General features: G+C 47.2%; 1 protein-coding gene across 1 annotated transcript; it reads right to left on the reverse strand.

Annotated features, from left to right (window-relative positions):
* Nucleotides 1-4,214: 4,214 nt before the first annotated feature.
* Nucleotides 4,215-18,301, reverse strand: BATF3 (basic leucine zipper ATF-like transcription factor 3). The gene is made up of 3 exons (XM_079969098.1): nt 17,931-18,301; nt 12,891-12,995; nt 4,215-5,392 (listed from the first exon to the last, which is right to left on the reverse strand). The coding sequence occupies exons 1-3, from the start codon at nt 17,994-17,996 to the stop codon at nt 5,207-5,209; spliced, it is 357 nt and encodes a 118-aa protein (XP_079825224.1). The 5' UTR covers nt 17,997-18,301; the 3' UTR covers nt 4,215-5,206.
* Nucleotides 18,302-18,828: the final 527 nt, after the last annotated feature.

Raw genomic sequence — 18,828 nt, forward strand, 5'->3', positions numbered from 1 at the left:
TTCGTGACCCCACGGACCAGAGAACGCCAGGCATTCCTGTCTTCCACTGCCTCCCGCAGTTTGGTCAAACTCATGCTGGTAGCTTCGAGAACACTGTCCAACCATCTCATCCTCCGTTGTCCCCTTCTCCTTGTGCCCTCCATCTTTCCCAACATCAGGGTCTTTTCCGGGGAGTCTTCTCTTCTCATGAGGTGGCCAAAGTATTGGAGCCTCAGCTTCAGGATCTGTCCTTCCAGTGAGCACTCAGGGCTGATTTCCTTAAGAATGGAGAGGTTTGACCTTCTTGCAGTCCATGGGACTCTCAAGAGTCTCCTCCAATACCCTCCTAAACCCTAGAAATTATTAAATGGCAGGGTTTTGATTATTTGGATTATTGAGGGGAAGACTGGAGGTCAGTGGAAAATAACAGGCTAAGCTTTCTTTCCAAGCCAGGGACTCACCTGGAATAGAGGCATTAACATGACAAAAGGGTCCGGTGGCTCATCTGAGAGCCTGGGCAGAGAGCAGTTGCCATGGTGATGAGGTGTGGGTTCAAAGTGCGGGGGAGTCTTTAGCAAGGTGTGCTGGGAAGAAGAAGGGGACAATCTCTGTTTTCCAGGTGGAGGGGAATGTTGAAAAAATACATTGTAATAATGCAACAGTTGAAGTACCATCTCTTGAAAATCATGCTTTGCTTACTATTACTCACATTTGGATTCCAACCTTCCTCCAAGGAACAGTGGCAGGTGCATCTAAAAGGACTACCCCACATTTCCCTCACGACAGTTCTGTGAAGTAGGTTATGCTGGCTGACAGCAGTGATCTTGGATTTGAATCTGGGTCCCACCAATTGTCAACACATGGGATCTGAATGTTCATGAGAGCCTTGGGCTTAGAGCAGGAGGACAAGACAGATGCATTTATGGTTTCCCTGAAACCGGTCAACAGAAAAAGACAAGGCATGTTTACCCTCTCAACTGTCTTCTCCTCTCCTTTAAAAGCTACAAAAGCAAGAGATTCTGGAATGGTCTAGCTCAGAGATGAGGGATCTGTAACCCTCCAAATGTCGCTGGACACTACCTGTGGTTTATAGGTTGTGATTTAAAAGCTGTTCAACCTGCCCTGGGAGCTTAGGGTGAAGGGTGGGCAATCAATTGCAATATTATCCATCCCAGCCACTGTGGCCAATTGTCAGGGCTGATGGGAGTTGTGGTCCAGCAATACCTGGGGGGGGCAGCACAGGTTCCCCATACTTGTTATAATACCAGAGGACCAGTACTGCCTTGGCCCCAGGCCCAGGAAGTTTGCTATCATTATTCTTAGCTGAAAGCTGACACCCTGCATTTCGTGCTTTGTACTATATGCTTATATAGGCCCCGTTCCAATGATGTAACAGTTCCCAAATAATTGAGCACCCTTCAGAGACTGAGTGTCCCTCAGGCCTCCCTTCCTCTTCTTTCTCACTTGACTTCCCCCAGAAGTGCTGCAGGGACACAGCTTTTTGTTTGTTTATTTTATTTATTAAATTTATATTCCTCCCTTCCCAGGGTAGCAAATAACAAATGATAAAACAATTTAACAAAAAAATCTTAAAAACATATCCAGTACAGGTGCATACCAGGAAAGATCTCTACTTAAATGGCTTGCTGGAAGAAGGAGAGTTTCCAGTAGACACCGCAAAGTAAACAGAGATGGTGCCTGTCTAATATTCAAGGTGATGGCATTCCAAAGGGCAGGTGCCACCACAACTAAAGGCCCAATTCCTATACTGTAAGGTATGGACCTCTTTATCAGACGGCATCTGTCAGAGGCCTCACTGGCAGAGCACAGCAATTGGGTAGGTATATAAGGGGTGAGGTCTGGTGCCTACTCAGCTGAATGAGCACCAAGGTCCCCCAAAACACAAGACTTGGCTCAAAAGTATCTCATAGGGTGGACTGGAGCCGCTATGCTACTTTTGCAGCAGGTGAGTTGTTGTTGGGAGGGAGAGAGGTGAGGTGGCAGAGAGGCTGTTGCAGTGCAAACACACAAGCAGGAACACTGGATTGGCTCTGCTGGTGCATTTGCTCCCCACTAACCCCCCCCCCCCCCGGGTCTGTCTTCCTTCCAATAAGCAACAGTAAAGATGTCAAAGAATGAGACAAAAATGAGAAAGGAACAGTTTGTCTCTCCTTCTGTGGTCAGGAACAGAAATCCATTCATGTTGTTGTTGTTGCTGCTGCTGCCAAGTCCACAAACGAGACGTAATTCATGACATGGGACACCCCCCCACACACTGTTTTGACGTTTTCTTTGTATTGAAATGAATGTAAGTTCAGAGTTTCATAAGCTGCACAAGTCATGCTAAATGGCAGGCGGAGAGGTGAATAATGTCGCATTTCATGGAAACAGAACTACAGCAGAACAGAACCAGCACCAATTGCGACGAATACATGTTAGAACGGAAATCCACGCCATTCTACAAGCCCAAGGAATGGTGGACCACCTGCAAGGAAGCTAACATAGCAGATCCACCCCACCCAGCAAGCTGTTTCTAGATTGAAGTGAAGTAATACAGATCATAGAACCATAGAGTTGGAAGGGACATAAAGGTCTAAAGAGGCAGGGGTGGGGGAAGAGATATGTGCTTCAGTCCACAATCTAATATTACCTAAGTGCCCCCCTCCATCCCCATTCCCTTTTCAGCAGTAACAGCAATGCAGGAGGGTGAGTCGAGAAAGTAACTGCCAGAGTTGAAAACTGGCAGCATTCTTAAAATGCTCTCTCTTAGTTCATTCAATCAGGACATGCCATTCGCAGAAGTACAGAATGGCTATTTAAGTATCCTCACTTCAGAACCAAAAGTGTACTTTAGAAAAGGGGGTTAAAAGTATCCTGTTGCATAAGTGATGAGAAACCAAAAGGTCCTCTTTGAAAAAGTCATGAACTTCCCTTTTTGGAGAATCCCAGATCCTCATTGTTGTAAGCGTTGAAAAATGTGGCTATGTGGTGAACGCATATTTCCCTGGCTCAAGGACTTGAAAATGGAAGCAAAACCATATAAATCAGAACTTTGTTTTCAGATGTCCTTGAGTTTCCTTTAGTCATCTCGCAGAAGTTCTGCCTCCCTCCATGCACTGTGAACGAATATGGCCTTTCTACTATTTTAACCCATAGCTATGTCAGGTACCACGGGCCGCAGGTGGCGCTGTGGGTTAAAGCCTCAGCGCCTAGGGCTTGCCGATCGAAAGGTCGGCGGTTCGAATCCCTGCGGCGGGGTGCGCTCTGGCCAGAGCAGCGATGTCACGCTGGCCACGTGACCCGGAAGTGTCTCCGGACAGCGCTGGCCCCTGGCCTCTTAAGTGAGATGGGTGCACAACCCCAGAGTCTGTCAAGACTGGCCCATACGGGCAGGGGTACCTTTACCTTTACCTTTATGTCAGGTACCAAAGAGAGGAGGCAGGTGGGGGAGATGCCTCCCTCCTGGTGTTGTGACTCCAGCTTTCTTCTTCCTGACCAATAGTCAGGGATGATGCAAGATGGATTCTCAAAAGTTCTGGAGATGTTTCCCATCTCTGTTTTAGAGTGTAAACTCCAATGAACACTGAGCTTGAACGTTACACTGTCAGCTTTTCCTGCTCTGAAAACAGCAGAGAAATCCCAGAGGAAGGGGTATGGCTCCATGGTAGGACATCTGCTTTGATTGCAGAAGGTCCCAGGTTGAATCTGCAGCATCTCCAGGTAGGGCTGGCTGTGTCTGAAACCCTGGAGCGCCCATACGGGTCAGTGCATATGATGGTGAGCTAGATGGCTCAGTGGTCCATCTCAGTACAAGACAGCTTCCCATGTTCCCAGTCCTATGAACATGGGCAGAAAAGGGTGAGGCTATGTTCCTGAAATGAAACTCAGTGAGGATTTGTGGTTTTCAAAGACATGCCAGTTATGGGCATGAGTGGTGATGCACATTCACCCTCCATAAAGGAAGGGGAAACAGATATTTTCATGCAGGTCTTGGAGTCATTCAGCAAACATGCCAAAAATGTGATTAGCTTTAGACTTTGGCTCTGATCCATAATAAAGCAGGAACTCACCAGCCACATAAATGCTTTTTTTCCTTATGGGGTGGCATGGAAGGGACTCATGAAGATGAAGAACAGTGCAAATAAAAGGGGGGCATCAATATGTTCTCTGTAGAATGGGGTTCAGAACAGCGGCTCAAAAGAAGGAGGAAATAAAAGGGTATCAATGCTGGAGGCACAGTTCAACAACGTAGCCAAACCATAGGCTCATTATTTGAAAGGAATGAAAGAACATACATGCCATACATTTAAAGCATGTGGCTTTCCCCAGAGCATCCTAGGAGCCATAGTTAGCCCCTCACGGAGCTACAATAAACTAGCGTTCTTAGGAATCTTTGGAGGAGCTCATGTGCTTTAAATTCATGGTGTGCTCGCAGTTAAGAAACCCCACGGTACTGCTCAAGAGAGGGGAATCTTCCTCTCTTCTTCCCTCTGCCATCCTCTGCATGCTTCCCTCAGGGCTCTCCTGAAAACTGGGAACACCCCCCCCCGCCGCCGCCACCAAAAAGAAGAAGAAAACAATAGGCCTAGGATGTGGGCTACCCAATCACCAGGGGAGATGGCTGCATTATGTACGACTACAACAAGCCCGAAAAGTATACATGCAATGTTTGGATTTTCACAGAACTTGACAGAGAGTGGAAGAAGCCCAAGGCACATAGGGAACAAAGAATCGGGTAGGTAGGCAAGAGATGCAGAAGTGGCAATCCTTGGCTCCAGGATGTGCCCACTATCTCTTTTGGTTTCAAGCTCCAGAACAGGCTCTTCCCCTTTCCTCATCATCGCCAGCACATTTCTTAGCAACAATGAGGACAAGAAAGTTGTGTCTTTAAAAATAAATGTGATGACATTATTTGCATTCAAGGCCACATTTCAGATTCCTTGCTGGACAAACAGCACACAGTGGAAACATGCAGAGAGAGAGAGAGAGAGAGAGAGAGAGAGAGAGAGAGAGACTTTGTCCAAAGATTTTCCCACAAGGTTGCAGTCCATTCATGTTTTTCATCCTCAAGGAAGCATCCTGATTATTTACTAGACTTTCGCGGTGGGAAACCAGTCGCAAGTTGCGAGAGTGCTTGTCATGTCCATGAAGTATGGTGGAAAAGAAAGAGGCTCTCAAAAACTCTCTCGTATCAGTAGAACTTGCAGATCCTCTGAAGGTGGCCTCCTCATCTTGGCAAGGGGCCACTGAGGACATCGTGTCTAGGAATCAAGCCAAAGTTTAAAGAGCAGTGTAACAGAGGGCAGACTTTTTCGTGGTTCCTCAAGACTTCGCTCAAGTGTTTCATTTCGTCGGTCAGCTTTCCAATTTCTTTTTTCAGGGAGATATTCTCTTGCTCAAGGCACTCGTATTCCTGAAACGGATTATCACATGAGTTAAGCATGCAACCCAGCCAGCCACTGCAAGGCCCATTTCCCCCACTTCGCTGTTTCCTCATTGCAAAGTAAATAAAAACAAGGCAAGGGGAAGAAATCAGATAAAAGCAGACTTGGTATCAGCTATCAAGAGCTACTCTGAAGATCGTGTCTCTGTGTGATATTCCTTGTACATCATGGTCTGGGCTTTGTTAGTTTAAGAACATTAAAAAAGTCTGGTGGATCAGGTGAATGGCCAAACTAGTCCAGAATCCTATTCCCAGTGGCCAATTACATGCCGATGAGAAGCATGCAAGCAGGATCTGAACACAACAGCACTTTTCCCTCCTATGGTTCCCAACAACTTGTAGTCAGAAGCATACTGGTAAGTAGCCACTGATAGTAATTTATGGGGTAAGGCAAGTTTGATATGTAAATGACTGCACCTTGAGGCAACAGAGTAAGCTTCATGACATCTGGGTCCAGACCTGAGATTCTGGCTGCACACACATGACATTTTATGCGGCAACCAATGGAGAATGAGTTCTTGCTTTCCCTACAAAGTCCACACATAACCTAGTGCATATCTTTGGCCCCACAAAAAGTGCTTCTTGAGAAACCTGTTCTGAAAATAAAGCCCATTTTGGAACGATTGCTATGTACAGTGGTACCTCGGGTTACATACGCTTCAGGTTACAGACTCCACTAACCCATAAATAGTACCTTGGGTTAAGAACTTTGCTTCAGGATGAGAACACAAATCATGCAGCGGCAGTGGGAGGCCCCATTAGCTAAAGTGGTACCTCAGGTTAAGGACAGTTTTAGGTTAAGAACGGACCTCCGGAATGAATTAAGTTCTTAACCCGAGGTACCACTGTACCTACGGTATTTAAAAACAGATGTAGGCGATAATGGCAATAAATGAGTGGGTGAGCAGTCACAATGACCATTTCCTTCTTCGTTCCCCTGGGATACGGTATATGTAAACAGGAAAAGTTGTGGAGATGGCAGGATTTAGAATCAATCTTGTTAGAAGCCACCATGTTGAGGATGAGCATGAATAATTCCCGACTGAGAAAAACTACATTTTTTGTGTGCTATGAACAAGATTAGTGTGTACACAGCCCTCAATTACTGCGGCCTTCACTAATGCAAACCTACTGTTTGCATATCAGAGGCGTTGGCACTTTGTGGTAGCTCAGAGGGGATAGACACATTCATGGCAGACAGACCTATCCCCAAACTATTAGCCATGACAGAGAAATGACGATACAGTAGGAATCTACCGCCCAAGCAAGAGAAGACGCATGAAGGCACTGATTTGCATTAAAATGTACATGTGCTAATTTATACATGTAGATGAGCCTGCACAATCTGCGGCCCAGATGCCGCTAACTGTTGATGTGCAACTTCAAGGTCCTTCCTGCTCTCCCTTCTTATCTTGAAACTGGACTGGGACCAGGTGGCAGCCCTTTAAGACAGAGGACACCTTCAAAGGGAGGCCTGTCCTCTGCAAGCAAGAAACACAGCCCCCCTAAATCTGTCCATATTACAATAGTCTTATGAAAATAGCTGTGAACACACTGCATTTCCAGTGTTGGGTTTTTAATTCACATTCACACATGGGGCCATCAAAACACATATGGATCCTGTCTTCTCTTATTTTTATTTTTTCTTCTTTTTATAGATTTTCTTGGTTTACAAAAGTACACGCCTTGCCTCTTTTTTTCAAGTTGCACAGTTGTTTCTACAGATCAGTTGCATTTGTTATGAGACATTAGTGTTGAGTTCCTGTCCCCTATTATAAAATAATACAGTTTGATGCACTATTTCTCAAATTAGCCGCACATCAATTGGATTTCTTAAGCTGTTTCTACTTTGCCTCTAGTCAATGACCCCGGTGCATTCATAAACAGAAATGAATCTGACACTGATGAAGCTGTGCTGATGTGAACAGCCAGGAGAAGAGCTGTGAAACAAACACAAACGCTGATCGCAAAATACAACTTCGTTGTGCACTAATGGGAACACACCCCGAATCAGACCATTGGCTCATCTAGTTCAGTGTTCCCTACACTGGCGGACAGCAGCACTCCAGGTGTTCAGAACATGCCCTACAGTACGTAGTGATAGCTGGGACCTTCTGTATGCAAAAGGAGATATTCTCTCACTGAGCAATGACCCTTCCCTTTCAGCTGCTGGAGGGGGAAAGGCAACAATTGCTGTCCTCCCATGTTCTGAAAACCTAGCAGTTACTTAGAGCTGCTGCCATCAGAAACGGACGCACACAAACATGTCTATTATGAGGAGAGGAACCAACTGGAAATAAAGAAACACCCATAACTGTGGAGAGGCTTGCAATCAAACCAAACACAACCCAATATCCATCTCTTGTGGTCTGTCAGTTTTTGTGTTGTTGTTTTAAAAAAAGAACAGGTGAAAACCAGGAGGCAGGAAAGTTTATTAAGCCCCCTAGTGAGCTCTGCATATATCACTCTCCTCTTTCAAATCCTTCCACAAAACCCACATCATTTGCAAACCCTTTCCTGGATCATCACAGCTTCCATTTTTAAAATGAAATAATCTTAATAATCTGCACTTCCTGTAGTCTCCCATCCTCTCTGCTCCTTTATCAAACATTATCTGCTTTCTTCATTGGTGTGCTTGTCAAATGAAACATAGGCGTAAAGCTGCTTTTTAAATTATTATTTTTTAAGTGCAGGTGGGGAAAAGAGAGGTGGTTTAGGCACCAATGCAAATGTACAGCAGGTTGCTGGTTCCCCTCCTGATTTGAATGTGGCTAGGAGAATTTATAGCAATACACCTTAAAAAAGAAAAGTACGGTAGATAGAAGCAGTTGCCCAGAACAGCTGCTATAGTCACTAAGTTCATTACCTGCTTGAAGGGTGCCACGTACCACACATGGAGGGGATGAATAATTTGCTCTCTTCTACGGAAATGTCACATTAATCTCTCTGGTTCTCCCCCCTAATTTCCTAAAATGCATTCAGGATTGCTCATAAGAAAGCGTTGAAGCACTAAATGATAAAACTCACAGTAGTTGTTACGACCTCACTGAACACAGTCTTGGCCAACACCCTTCTTATTCCAGTTTTGAGCCTCTCTTCTCAAGAAAATCAGCTTTACAGTAATCAGTTACAGGAGTGAAAGGGAAAGGAGAGTTAAAAGGAATGCAGAAATGTACTCCAGGGGAATGTGAGACTAAAGAAACTACAACTCTAAAGTTGCAACATGGTCCCAGCCAGGGGCTCTCAAACCACAGACAATTCAGGTAGTCTGCAGGAAGTTTGTAGAACAATGAAGAATATATGTTCTTGGCCTGACATTTGATTGATTGACTTAAAGGAGATTGGGACTGCTTTGATCAGGGACAGATTATTGACTACTCTCTGTGATTTTCACAATACAGTACTGATGCAGCCTTAAACTGCTGAGGACCGCAGTACCTCAAGGACACCTCTTCCCATATAAACCATCCCAGACTCTGCATTCATCATCTGAGGCCCTTTTCCATGTGCCTCCTCCACGTGAAGTCCAAAAGGTAGCATCTAGGGTTGGGAAATATCATCTTTTCAACATCGCGGTATATCACCAGTCAAACATCGTGGTCTGGCGATATACTGTGATGTTGAAAAAACAAGCTGCATTGGCCTCAGCCTGCGAGGCGCCAAGATAATTTGTCGCAGCTCTCACTGCGGAAGCTGAGGCGGTTTCACCCCAGTGCCTAGCAGGCTGGGACAACGCAGCTTGTTTGTCTGGATCAGCTGGGGCACGGGAGGGTTCCCCAATCCCAGAAGATCCATCCCTGGTCCTCCCCTCCCTCCCCACTTGCCGAGGAGCCAGCGCTGGGCTGGGGGATCCTTTAACTGCTCGGCTGAGGGGAGCGGCAACCACACACTCTTTAGCCAAGCAGTTTAAAGATGCAGAGAGAGGCGCAAGCTGTATCGGCGCCTCACCGATGCAGCTGTTATCTGTTCCTCTGCGCAGTATGAGGGCAGCGTGGGATGGCGGTTTCACTCAGTGATGTATCGCTGGTGAAACCGCCACCGCTCCTGAGTCCCTCTGTTAGTAACGCTCACTGGAGGAAGTCGTTAGCAGAGGGACTCAGGAGCGGTGGCGGTTTCACCAGCGATATATCACTGAGTGAAGCAGACACTGCAGTCTGCTCCTCATACTGGTCCTGGGCGATATATTGATGTATCACCCAGTGGCAACACAAGAAGGGGCCTTTTCTGCAGTGGCTCCCCATCTGTGGAATGCTCTCCCCCGGGAGGTTCGCCTGGTACCTTCATTATGTATTTTTAGGCACCAGGCAAAAACATTCCTCTTCAACCAGGCCCTTGGCTGATTTATATCCTACAGCCTTTTAAATGTTGTCTGTGAGAAGGGGGCCGGTTATTGTTTGGCTGCTTTGTTTAATTATTTACATGTTTTTCTCCTGTACTTTACTCTGTGAACTGCTCTGAGATCTTACAATGAAGGGTGGCGTGACTGTTGTTGTTGTTGTTGTTGTTGTTATATTATTATTATTATTATTATTATTATTATTATTATTATTATTCCCCTTTATATGTTACTAGATAAAAGGACATTTTCATACCAAAGCAATTATTTTGACAACAATGCCAACACTGAAGGGGAAATGTTATTAAAATCTGAAATCTGTGTTTTGATTTGTAGAATAACAAAAGATTTACTAAATGGTCTACTGAGCGGCCACTCTCATGTCAGTTAGTGGCCTGCAAAAAAAAATTATGTTGGAGAACTGCCATGACTGTGGTAAAAAATAGTTTCCTCACAAGCTACACCTGTTGAAAGCTCCTTTTCTGTACACCAGTTAAAGTGTAGGAGCCCTGGCTTCTTCTGCTCTACTTGTTACATAGAAGACACATAGAAAAGAGCAAAAGGAAAGTATAGCCCTGAAAGACACACAACAGCAAGAAGGGCTGTGGCACAGACTTCTAATATCATGAACATTGCAGAGAGAGTGAATAGTGAAAAACACACCGATTCTGAGTCAAAACATGACATACTCCAGGATCTTCTGAACCTGGCAGGGTGTGTAAGATGCAGGCCAGTCAAAACTGTACTTCATGTGGTTTGTAATTATTATGCAGAATTCACTGCCCCAGGCTGCATTGAGAACCACGAGTTTAAGCATCCTGGAAAATGTGTTTTCAGAGGAAAGAACCGCCTAGGAGCCTCAAGGGTGAAGCATGGAACAGCTGTGATCAGAGGCAGTCTACCACTGATCGCCAATGCCCTGTTCAAACAGCTGGGGGTGTTCAGCTCCACTGCACCTTGCCTTCTGAGCATCCTGCTGGCCTCTCTGTCAGAAACAGAATGCAGAAATAGATGGGCCTAAGGTTTTCTGACACACCAAGGCTGAGCTCCTTCAGGAAAACTAGCAATGGCTAAATGCTACCTCCAAGATGAGAAGCAGTTTGCCTCTGAATGCCAGCTGCTGGGGGGGACGGGGACGGAAGAGGGTTTCTGCACTCATGCCCTGCATCTGGGTTTCCCATAGGCATCTGGTTGGCCACTCTGGGATAACATATGACAGAGTATTCAAAGCCAAATAACACTATTGCACATCACATCATGGACTGCCTGGTCACAGGATTTACTGACTGACTCCAGCTACAGAAGCTGAGGCTGCTGATGAGGCCAGAGACCATCTTGCCTATGAGTCGTGGAAGACCTGCTCCTTGCCTTGCAGGCCTTTTCCCACCTGGCCTGGGATGCTGGGGCCCTGACTGACTCCAGCTACAAAAGCTTAGGCTGCTGAACAGACTCTCGGGCTAGAGTATTGTTTTGTGGTGGGGAGGAGAGTGAGAGGCTGCTGTTGCTATTGATATTAATTTTTGTATCTTTACTCTTCGATCTTGTTGTGATTTATTGTGGAAGTTGTTCTATTTAGTTATGTACTTTTTAAATGTCTTTTAATTATTGTTTATGACCATTTTTATTACATTTGCAATTACCGTACTTTTCCGCGTATAAGACGATGTATAAGAAGATGATCGGTGCCGGCAAGTTGTTGATCTTTTTTGAGGTGGAAGCAAAGGCAGCAGCTGGGGCACCACACGCTTCCCCTACTGCGGCTGCTGCAGGGAAGGAGGTTTCCAAACAGCATGCCGAGGAAGAGCAGGGGGAAGTCAGTGCCCACTCTGCACCGGGCCATGCTGTCAAGCAATCCAAGCTGAGGAAGGTGGTGAGCTGGGGACGGGGTTGGAGTTTGAGAGGGGAAGAGGGAAAAAAAGGAAAGAAGGGCGAGGAGAGGTGGCCGAGGAAGCAGCGGCTGTTCTCGCTCCGATGATCGAGCTGGCGGGAGCTTCAGGGGGCGAGCCAGTCACCAGTGTACAGCCCGGAGGGGGAGGAGAAAGAGGGAATGGCAGCAGGAAGGACCAGCTCAGTTCACCCAAGCCAAAATACCAGATATTTGTTTAAATATTTTAAAAATCCCCCCCCCAGATGCCCATGTTCCATGTGCAAGACGACCCCCCATTTTTTACTAATTTGTTAAAGCAAAAAACCTTGTCTTATACATGGAAAAATACGGTTTTTCATGTTGTAAGCCGCCTTGAGCATGGGTTGAACTCTAGAATTATGGCATACAAATAAAATGATGTATTTATGTATGATCATTTATAATAATTTAAAAACGTCATCCATTCCAGTCATGCAAGGCATTGTTTGCCACATCACCAAACTGCTAACAGGGTAGTGAATGAACACATGCAAAATGGTAGAAGGAGACAATGAATTCCACAGACGTTTGCATGTGAACATAATAGAGTCATAAAACTGGAAGGAACCTTGTAGGTCATCCAATCCGTTGCTCAAAGCAGGATCTATAGCGCAGGACGCAATTGCTGCCTCCCTGACAGATGGCTGTCTACAGCCTCTGCTACAATACCTCCAGCAAAGGAGACCCCAACACCTCCCAAGGCCAGCTGTTCCACTGTCAAACAACCCGTAACCATTTGGACGTCTCACCTAAATGTTGAAGCCAAAATCTGCTTCCCTGCAATTTCCACCCATCAGTTCTAGTGCCACCCCTTGCAAGTAACAGAGAACACATCAGCTCTCTCTCGGGTTTGAAAGCCCTTCAGATACTGCAAGGCAAGTGATTCCCCTGGCTGTTCCTTCTCCATACAACACCTCCCCCCAGCTGCTTCTCTTCCAGACTCATGTTTGCTGCATCCAAGGAAAAAGCAGCAGTGTGGGCTGGGAGGACCGTAGTACCAGTAGGCAGAGAAAGGGTTAAGCACCCCCTTCCCACCAGTTGCTTTTCTGCTACAAAACACATACTCCCCATTGCTACTTTACAGCTGCTCAACAACAAGGTTCCCCAGCCCTGACAAATGCTGCCATTTTGTTCAGCCCTTAAACAAGTATGAAGAGGGCCCTCATTTGCACTTGGGAATGATATTACTGCTCCTCCCTCCCTCAGGCACCCACAGCAATGTTCACCTCATGGAGTTTATCTGCTTTCTGTGTTTGTTTCTTTCTGCTCCTCTGGGCCGCAACTCTGTTCTTCTCTCTCCGTCGTACTTTCCTTTCATCGTCTTCATGACCCTGGCCAACAAAATCAGATGACTTAGTTAGGGTTCACCTACAAAGGAGTTTAATGTGGATTTGAAGCTCCCTGTGCCTCCATTCCTCACCCCCACCCCACAGCATTCACAGCATTCATCCAACAGCCAGCCAGTTAATTTGGTCCCCCCCCCCCCCGAGTTAATTAAGATTTTTCCAATCCACGGCTAATCCAGTTTGTAGAGGCATCCAGTATAAAATCACGTGCACTGACTGTGGATGCAATGAACACATTGTATAGGTGTGTGGGTTTGTGTGTAGTGAAGTTTTGCAGTGCGGTGCTGGAGGAGACTCTTGAGAGTCCCATGGACTGCAAGAAGATCAAACCTCTCCATTCTTAGGGAAATCAGCCCTGAGTGCTCACTGGAAGGACAGATCATGAAGCTGAGGCTCCAAGTCTTTGGCCTCCTCATGAGAAGAGAAGACTCCCTGGAAAAGACCCTGATGTTGGGAAAGATGGAGGGCACAAGGAGAAGGGGACGACAGAGGACGAGATGGTTGGACAGTGTTCTCAAAGCTACCAGCATGAGTTTGACCAAACTGCGGGAGGCAGTGGAAGACAGGAGTGCCTGGCGTGCTCTGGTCCATGGGGTCACAAAGAGTCGGACACGACTAAACGACTAAACAATAACAACATGCCATCTATTGCTGCATCCTCTACTTTCATTTGCTCCTTGCCTGAGCACAGCTTAGCCATTCTGTTTCCATCAGCCAAAAGGAAAGGATGCATCATGCCTATTTCCACCAACTGTGGCTGAAGGTAATCATATTATTATTATTTTTAAGCTGCTCTTCTGCAAAACAGCAGTATTAAGAATAAAATTAAAACTGCGCTTCAGGAGAAATTGGCACATACAAGAGATGTCCTTTGCAGTTGCCGACAAATTTCCAAACATGCCTACTTCCAACTACTGCATGCTGGGGGTATGTTTGCCAAACATAACTAAACCTTTATATTTCTTAAATTTTAATACAGAGGCCTTGTGCAAAACCTACACACACACACACACACACACACAACTACAACGTGTAAACATTAATTGGGAGTGAAGGGAGATGGGAATGTGGACACAAAAAGGTGAAGGACTAACCCAAGAACACGGAAAGAAGGAAGAATCACTAGAGCATTGGGGGCTAGATGGACTAGAATCTTGTTTATTTCTTAATTCAAATCCCTTTCCCAATTCACAACTCTTCATTTTGACCATTGTGAAATACGCCAGTAACGTTTGTTATTGCACACTTCCTGGTGCGTGTGCTTTTTTTTTTTTAAGGTGCACTAGTAAAGAAACACCTGCTGTTTGCAAAAATGGGAATGGAGGGTAGATTGGCTGCTGCTGTAGCATCTGCAGCTTAACATAAGAGGAGCCTGCTGGGTCAGGCCAGTGGCCCATTGAGTCCAGCATCCTGTTCTCACAGTGGCCAACCAGAGACCTGTTGGAAACCCGCAAGTGCAACCCGAGCACAAGAGCACTCTCCCCTCTGGTGGTTTCCAGCAGCTGGTATTCAGAAGCATGGCATGGCCCCTTCACTCTGCTTAATGGGCCCTGGAAGGCTTTGGTGTGCTTAAAAAAGGTAAAGGGACCCCTGACCATTAGGTCCAGTTGCGGACGACTCTGGGGTTGCGGGGCTTATCTCACTTTACTGGCCAAGGGAACCGGCGTACAGCTTCCGGGTCATGTGGCCAGCATGACAAAGCCGCTTCTGGCATAGCAGAGAAGCACGGAAATGCCATTTACCTTCCCGCCGGAGTGGTACCTATTTATCTACTTGCACTTTGACGCGCTTTCAAACTGCTAGGTTGGCAGCAGCAGGGACTGATCAACGGGAGCTCACCCCGTTGCGGGGATTCGAACTGCCGACCTTCTGATCGGCAAGCCCTAGCTTAATGGGCCCTGGAAGGCTTTGGTGTGCTTAGGTCCCAGCAAAATCACTGAAGCGGACCTGGGTCTTCTCTCTGCTTTCCCCTTCGGGGTATGATCTGCTCGCTGAGGCTTCCCACTGTCTTCTGTGATGGTAAACACTTTGCATGCGCACGGAAGTTCCCCCACTGAGAATGCATCGAATTTCCAATCTAACTCACTCCTTCTCCCCCCATTGCCCCCCACCCCCACTCCTTCTCCTTCTCTTTGAAAAGCAACTTTAAAAAACACACACAAGACGGTATCGCTGAGGGTACCTACTGCCTTCGGGCAAGGCATGACCAACAAGTCGCTTATGAGCACTGGTGGGTTTTGATTTAGAGAATTATACAGTGGGTCCTGCAACAAAATTTTGCAGTATGAAGTGCAATTTTGTTCCAGGTTCCAGCCACTCCCCATGCCATCCCCCTACCCCAAGATCCACTCCTAATAGACAGAAATCCATGCCTACCACGGATAGGGTTGCCATATTTCAAAAAGCAAAAATCTAGACAGAAAAGTTCTTTTGGTTTTTTAATTGCAAAATCTCAAGGAAATGGGATGTTTTCGAGCTACCGTATTTCTGAGGGAAATCTGCAAAAACGACACTCCTGACATGGGCTGCCATACGTCCGGATTTTCCCGGACATTTTTGATGATTTCCGCACAGACACTGCTTGTGGCCTTATGCCAACCCTAAGTGAGGATGCTCCGCTCCAATGTGGTTTTCTACTCCCTGCTTTGGGAAGGGCGAAATGGACATGCTTGTGCCCGATCCTAGTTATATCAGATTGTTTAATTTCCCCATTGATGTCTATGGGTAATTCTAGCCTCCTTCCCTGGAGACTTTTAAAAATTAGCATTTCAGGATGAACAAGGATGTGGCCTATCTGGAGAAAGAGATTGTCCTTTCTGCCCTTCCCTCTTCCTTTCTCTTTCCATCCACTCTGATTCATTCCCTCCTTCCACCTCACTGTCAGTTTACTTCTTCTCACTCTCTCAGTCACTGATCTGTTAGTTATTGTTACGCAATTTAAATTCAGGCCCATCTAAGCTTAGCATCCTCTTCTCACAGTGGCCGACCAGATGCCTGTGCAAAGAGCCCTCTCTCTTCCCTCTGCTGGTTTCCATCAACTGGCATTCAGAAGCATTGGTGCCTCCAAGCTGTGGAGGCAGAGCAATCATGGCTTGTAGCCACAGAAAGATGGGGCTGTTGTTCAATGGGCAAATTCAAGCTGCGTGCCTTTGCTCTGTTAGTGTCAAATGGACAAACAGAGCAGCTTGTTCTAAGTTTGTTCTGAAATGTATAGTCCCATAGGAGATCCCTGGCAGACACAGTCCACCAGGGTTCCTTTCAGTGGTGCCAAGTGGGGTAGAGGGGTCCCGGTCACATAAAGATTGAGAATAGCCAAGTTGACAACCTGTAACTTATAAGTCATAGGCCTTAGAATCATAGAATTGCAGAGTTGGAACGGCCGCGAGCGTCATCTGCCATGCAGGAAACTTTCACCTGGAATTATTTCTGTGCACACCTGTTCCTCCGCCCTCATCCGCTTCACAGATTTCTTCTAAAACATACCCCATGCGATTTCATTTATTTATTAAATTCATATACTGCCCTTCGCCTGAAGATCTCAGGGCAGTTCACAGCCCAAAAATAGTTTAAAAACACAAAATATGTAATAAAAACAAGGAAAAGACAAAACCCATAGCCTTTCCTGGTAAGTAAACCGCTCTACACACACCTCTGTCATTTTGGCTGCCCTGCTCCTCTACCCCCATATATTTTTTTGATCTGATTTTGTTTTTTGAGACTGCACAGCAGCACCAAACCTCTGCAGCCCTGCTTGGATCATGGTGGTTTTATTTCCAATCCCTCAGAAGCAGGGGGCAGATTTACTACAAAGCTAAATGAAGCTCAAGCTTCAGGGTCTCAAATTCCAGAGGGGCCCCAGAAGTGACTTCAGTCCACTTTGATTAAAAATATTGGGTCTAGTAGCACAAATCAGATAAGATTTTTTTTTTGCTGCATACAGTGGTACCTCGGGTTACATACGCTTCAGGTTACAGACTCCGCTAACCCAGAAATAGTGCTTCAGGTTAAGAACTTTGCTTTAGGATAAGAACAGAAATCGGGCTCCGGCGGCATGGCAGCAGCAGGAGGCCCCATTAGCTACAGTGGTGCTTCAGGTTAAGAACAGTTTCAGGTTAAGTGCAGACTCTGGAATGAATTAAGTACTTAACCTGAGGTACCACTGTACATTTCAACAAAGTCTGAGAGTTAGTAGCACAGTAAGCTGGCTGTTCTGCTGTGGCTAATATAACCCCTTCCCTTTTTTGAAAAAACAGGCCCTAGAGAAGAAACTAAGCTTAGGGTCTGGAAACTAAGTCATTTATGAGGAGCAGGGTATGTTTAGCCTGGAAAAGAGGAGACTGAGAGGAGATATGATAGCCACCTCCAAATATCTTAACGGTTGTCACATGGAAGAGGGAACATGCTCGCTTTCTCCTGGAGGGTGGGACTGGAGGCAATGGCTTAAAGTTACAAGAAAGGCCATTCCCACTAAACATTCGGAAAAACTTTCTGACAGTCAGATCTGTTTGGCAGTGGAAGAGACTCCCACGAGAGGTGATGGACTCTCTTTCCATGGAGGTTTTTAAGCAGAGGTTAGATGACCACGCTGTCATGGGTGCTTTCAGCTGAGATTCCTGCACTAGATGACCCTGGGGGTCTTTCCCAACTCTTAAGATTCTGATGATTCTATGAATTTTGGATACCCAAAAACGCAAATTGTGGTGATCTGCCGTGGAGCAACCCCATGGAAGAAGAGAACCGTGGTTAGACCCCGTTGCTGGTTGTGAAGGGGCCCCCATAGCAGCTCAAGCTTCAAGCCCCCCCCCCAAATGTAGGTCCCCCACTGCTGGGAAGGAGCGCGCCAGGACGACTCGACGCAACCCTCCCCCCGGGTCCCCTTTCCAGCCCACTTCCCGGCCTCGGTGCCTCTCCCTGCCTTACCTGCTGCGTCCCCTCCGAAGAGGAGCTCCTTCGCAAAGTGCTCGCCGCCGGCGCGCCCTGAGACATCCCGCCGAGGCGGCGCAGGCGCTCCTCCTTGTGCGCGCAGCCGGCAGGAGGCGGCGGCCAAAGGGCATCGGGGGAGCCCCGGAGAGGTGGAGCGTCGTCGTCGCCGCGCTGCGCCGGACGAATGCCTGCCTGCCTGCCTGCCTGGCTGGCTTGCTTTGCCTCTCAGCCTAGGTGGAAAGCCCAGCCCGGGACATCCCGGCAGCTGCCGGCAACCGCGAGGCGCGCGTGCTTCCCCGGCCGCTCGCCGCCTTCCTGGGGCAGAACCCGGCCGGGAAGAGAGCAGAGGCAGGCAGGCAGGCAGGCGCCCGTTCCCGCTCCCGCGCTCGCCTGACTGGGGCGCCCGGGCTGCGGCGGCAGCGGCGCCTTCCGAGGCGGGCTTCGTGGAAATCACGTGGCGCCCCGGATGAAACTTCGGAGGGAACTGGCTGCGCGACCACAGGCCGGGGGGCGGCGAGGGAGCCGCCCGAGGGGGAAGCGAGGCCGCGGGGGCTTTTCCCTCGCCCTTTCCCCACCGCCGCGTCTCGCCCAGAGCAGCAGCCCGAACCAGAACCGCTCCCCGCCTGCCTGCCTGCCTGCCTGCCTGCCATCCCGGGGCGGATCAGCGCGGAGGGGTCGTGTGAAACCAGAAGTTCCTCACCTCGCCACCAAACGCCGCCCACGCGCCGCTTGAAAAAAGAATCGCCTTGTTATTAATTTCACGCTTCCAGTACTTACAGACTTATATTTCGTATTGCATCACAAATTCAAGTATTTTTTTAAAAAAATCTTTTTGTGATTATATTTTTTCTTTTCACTTTGTATTCGCACCGAAAACTTTCAACCAAGAATCATA

Source organism: Podarcis cretensis, assembly GCF_951804945.1.
Source record: "Podarcis cretensis genome assembly, chromosome: 3".
Classification (NCBI taxonomy): Eukaryota; Metazoa; Chordata; class Lepidosauria; order Squamata; family Lacertidae; genus Podarcis; species Podarcis cretensis.

Excerpts from the sequence above, each read along its gene's own strand:
- BATF3 (XM_079969098.1), bottom strand. The coding sequence starts at position 17,996 with ATGTCTCAGGGCGCGCCGGCGGCGAGCACTTTGCGAAGGAGCTCCTCT. Across the intron at positions 12,996-17,930 it reads CTTCGGAGGGGACGCAGCAG|GGTCATGAAGACGATGAAAG; the intron begins GTAAGGCAGGGA and ends TTTGTTGGCCAG. Across the intron at positions 5,393-12,890 it reads AAGCAGATAAACTCCATGAG|GAATACGAGTGCCTTGAGCA; the intron begins GTGAACATTGCT and ends AATCCGTTTCAG.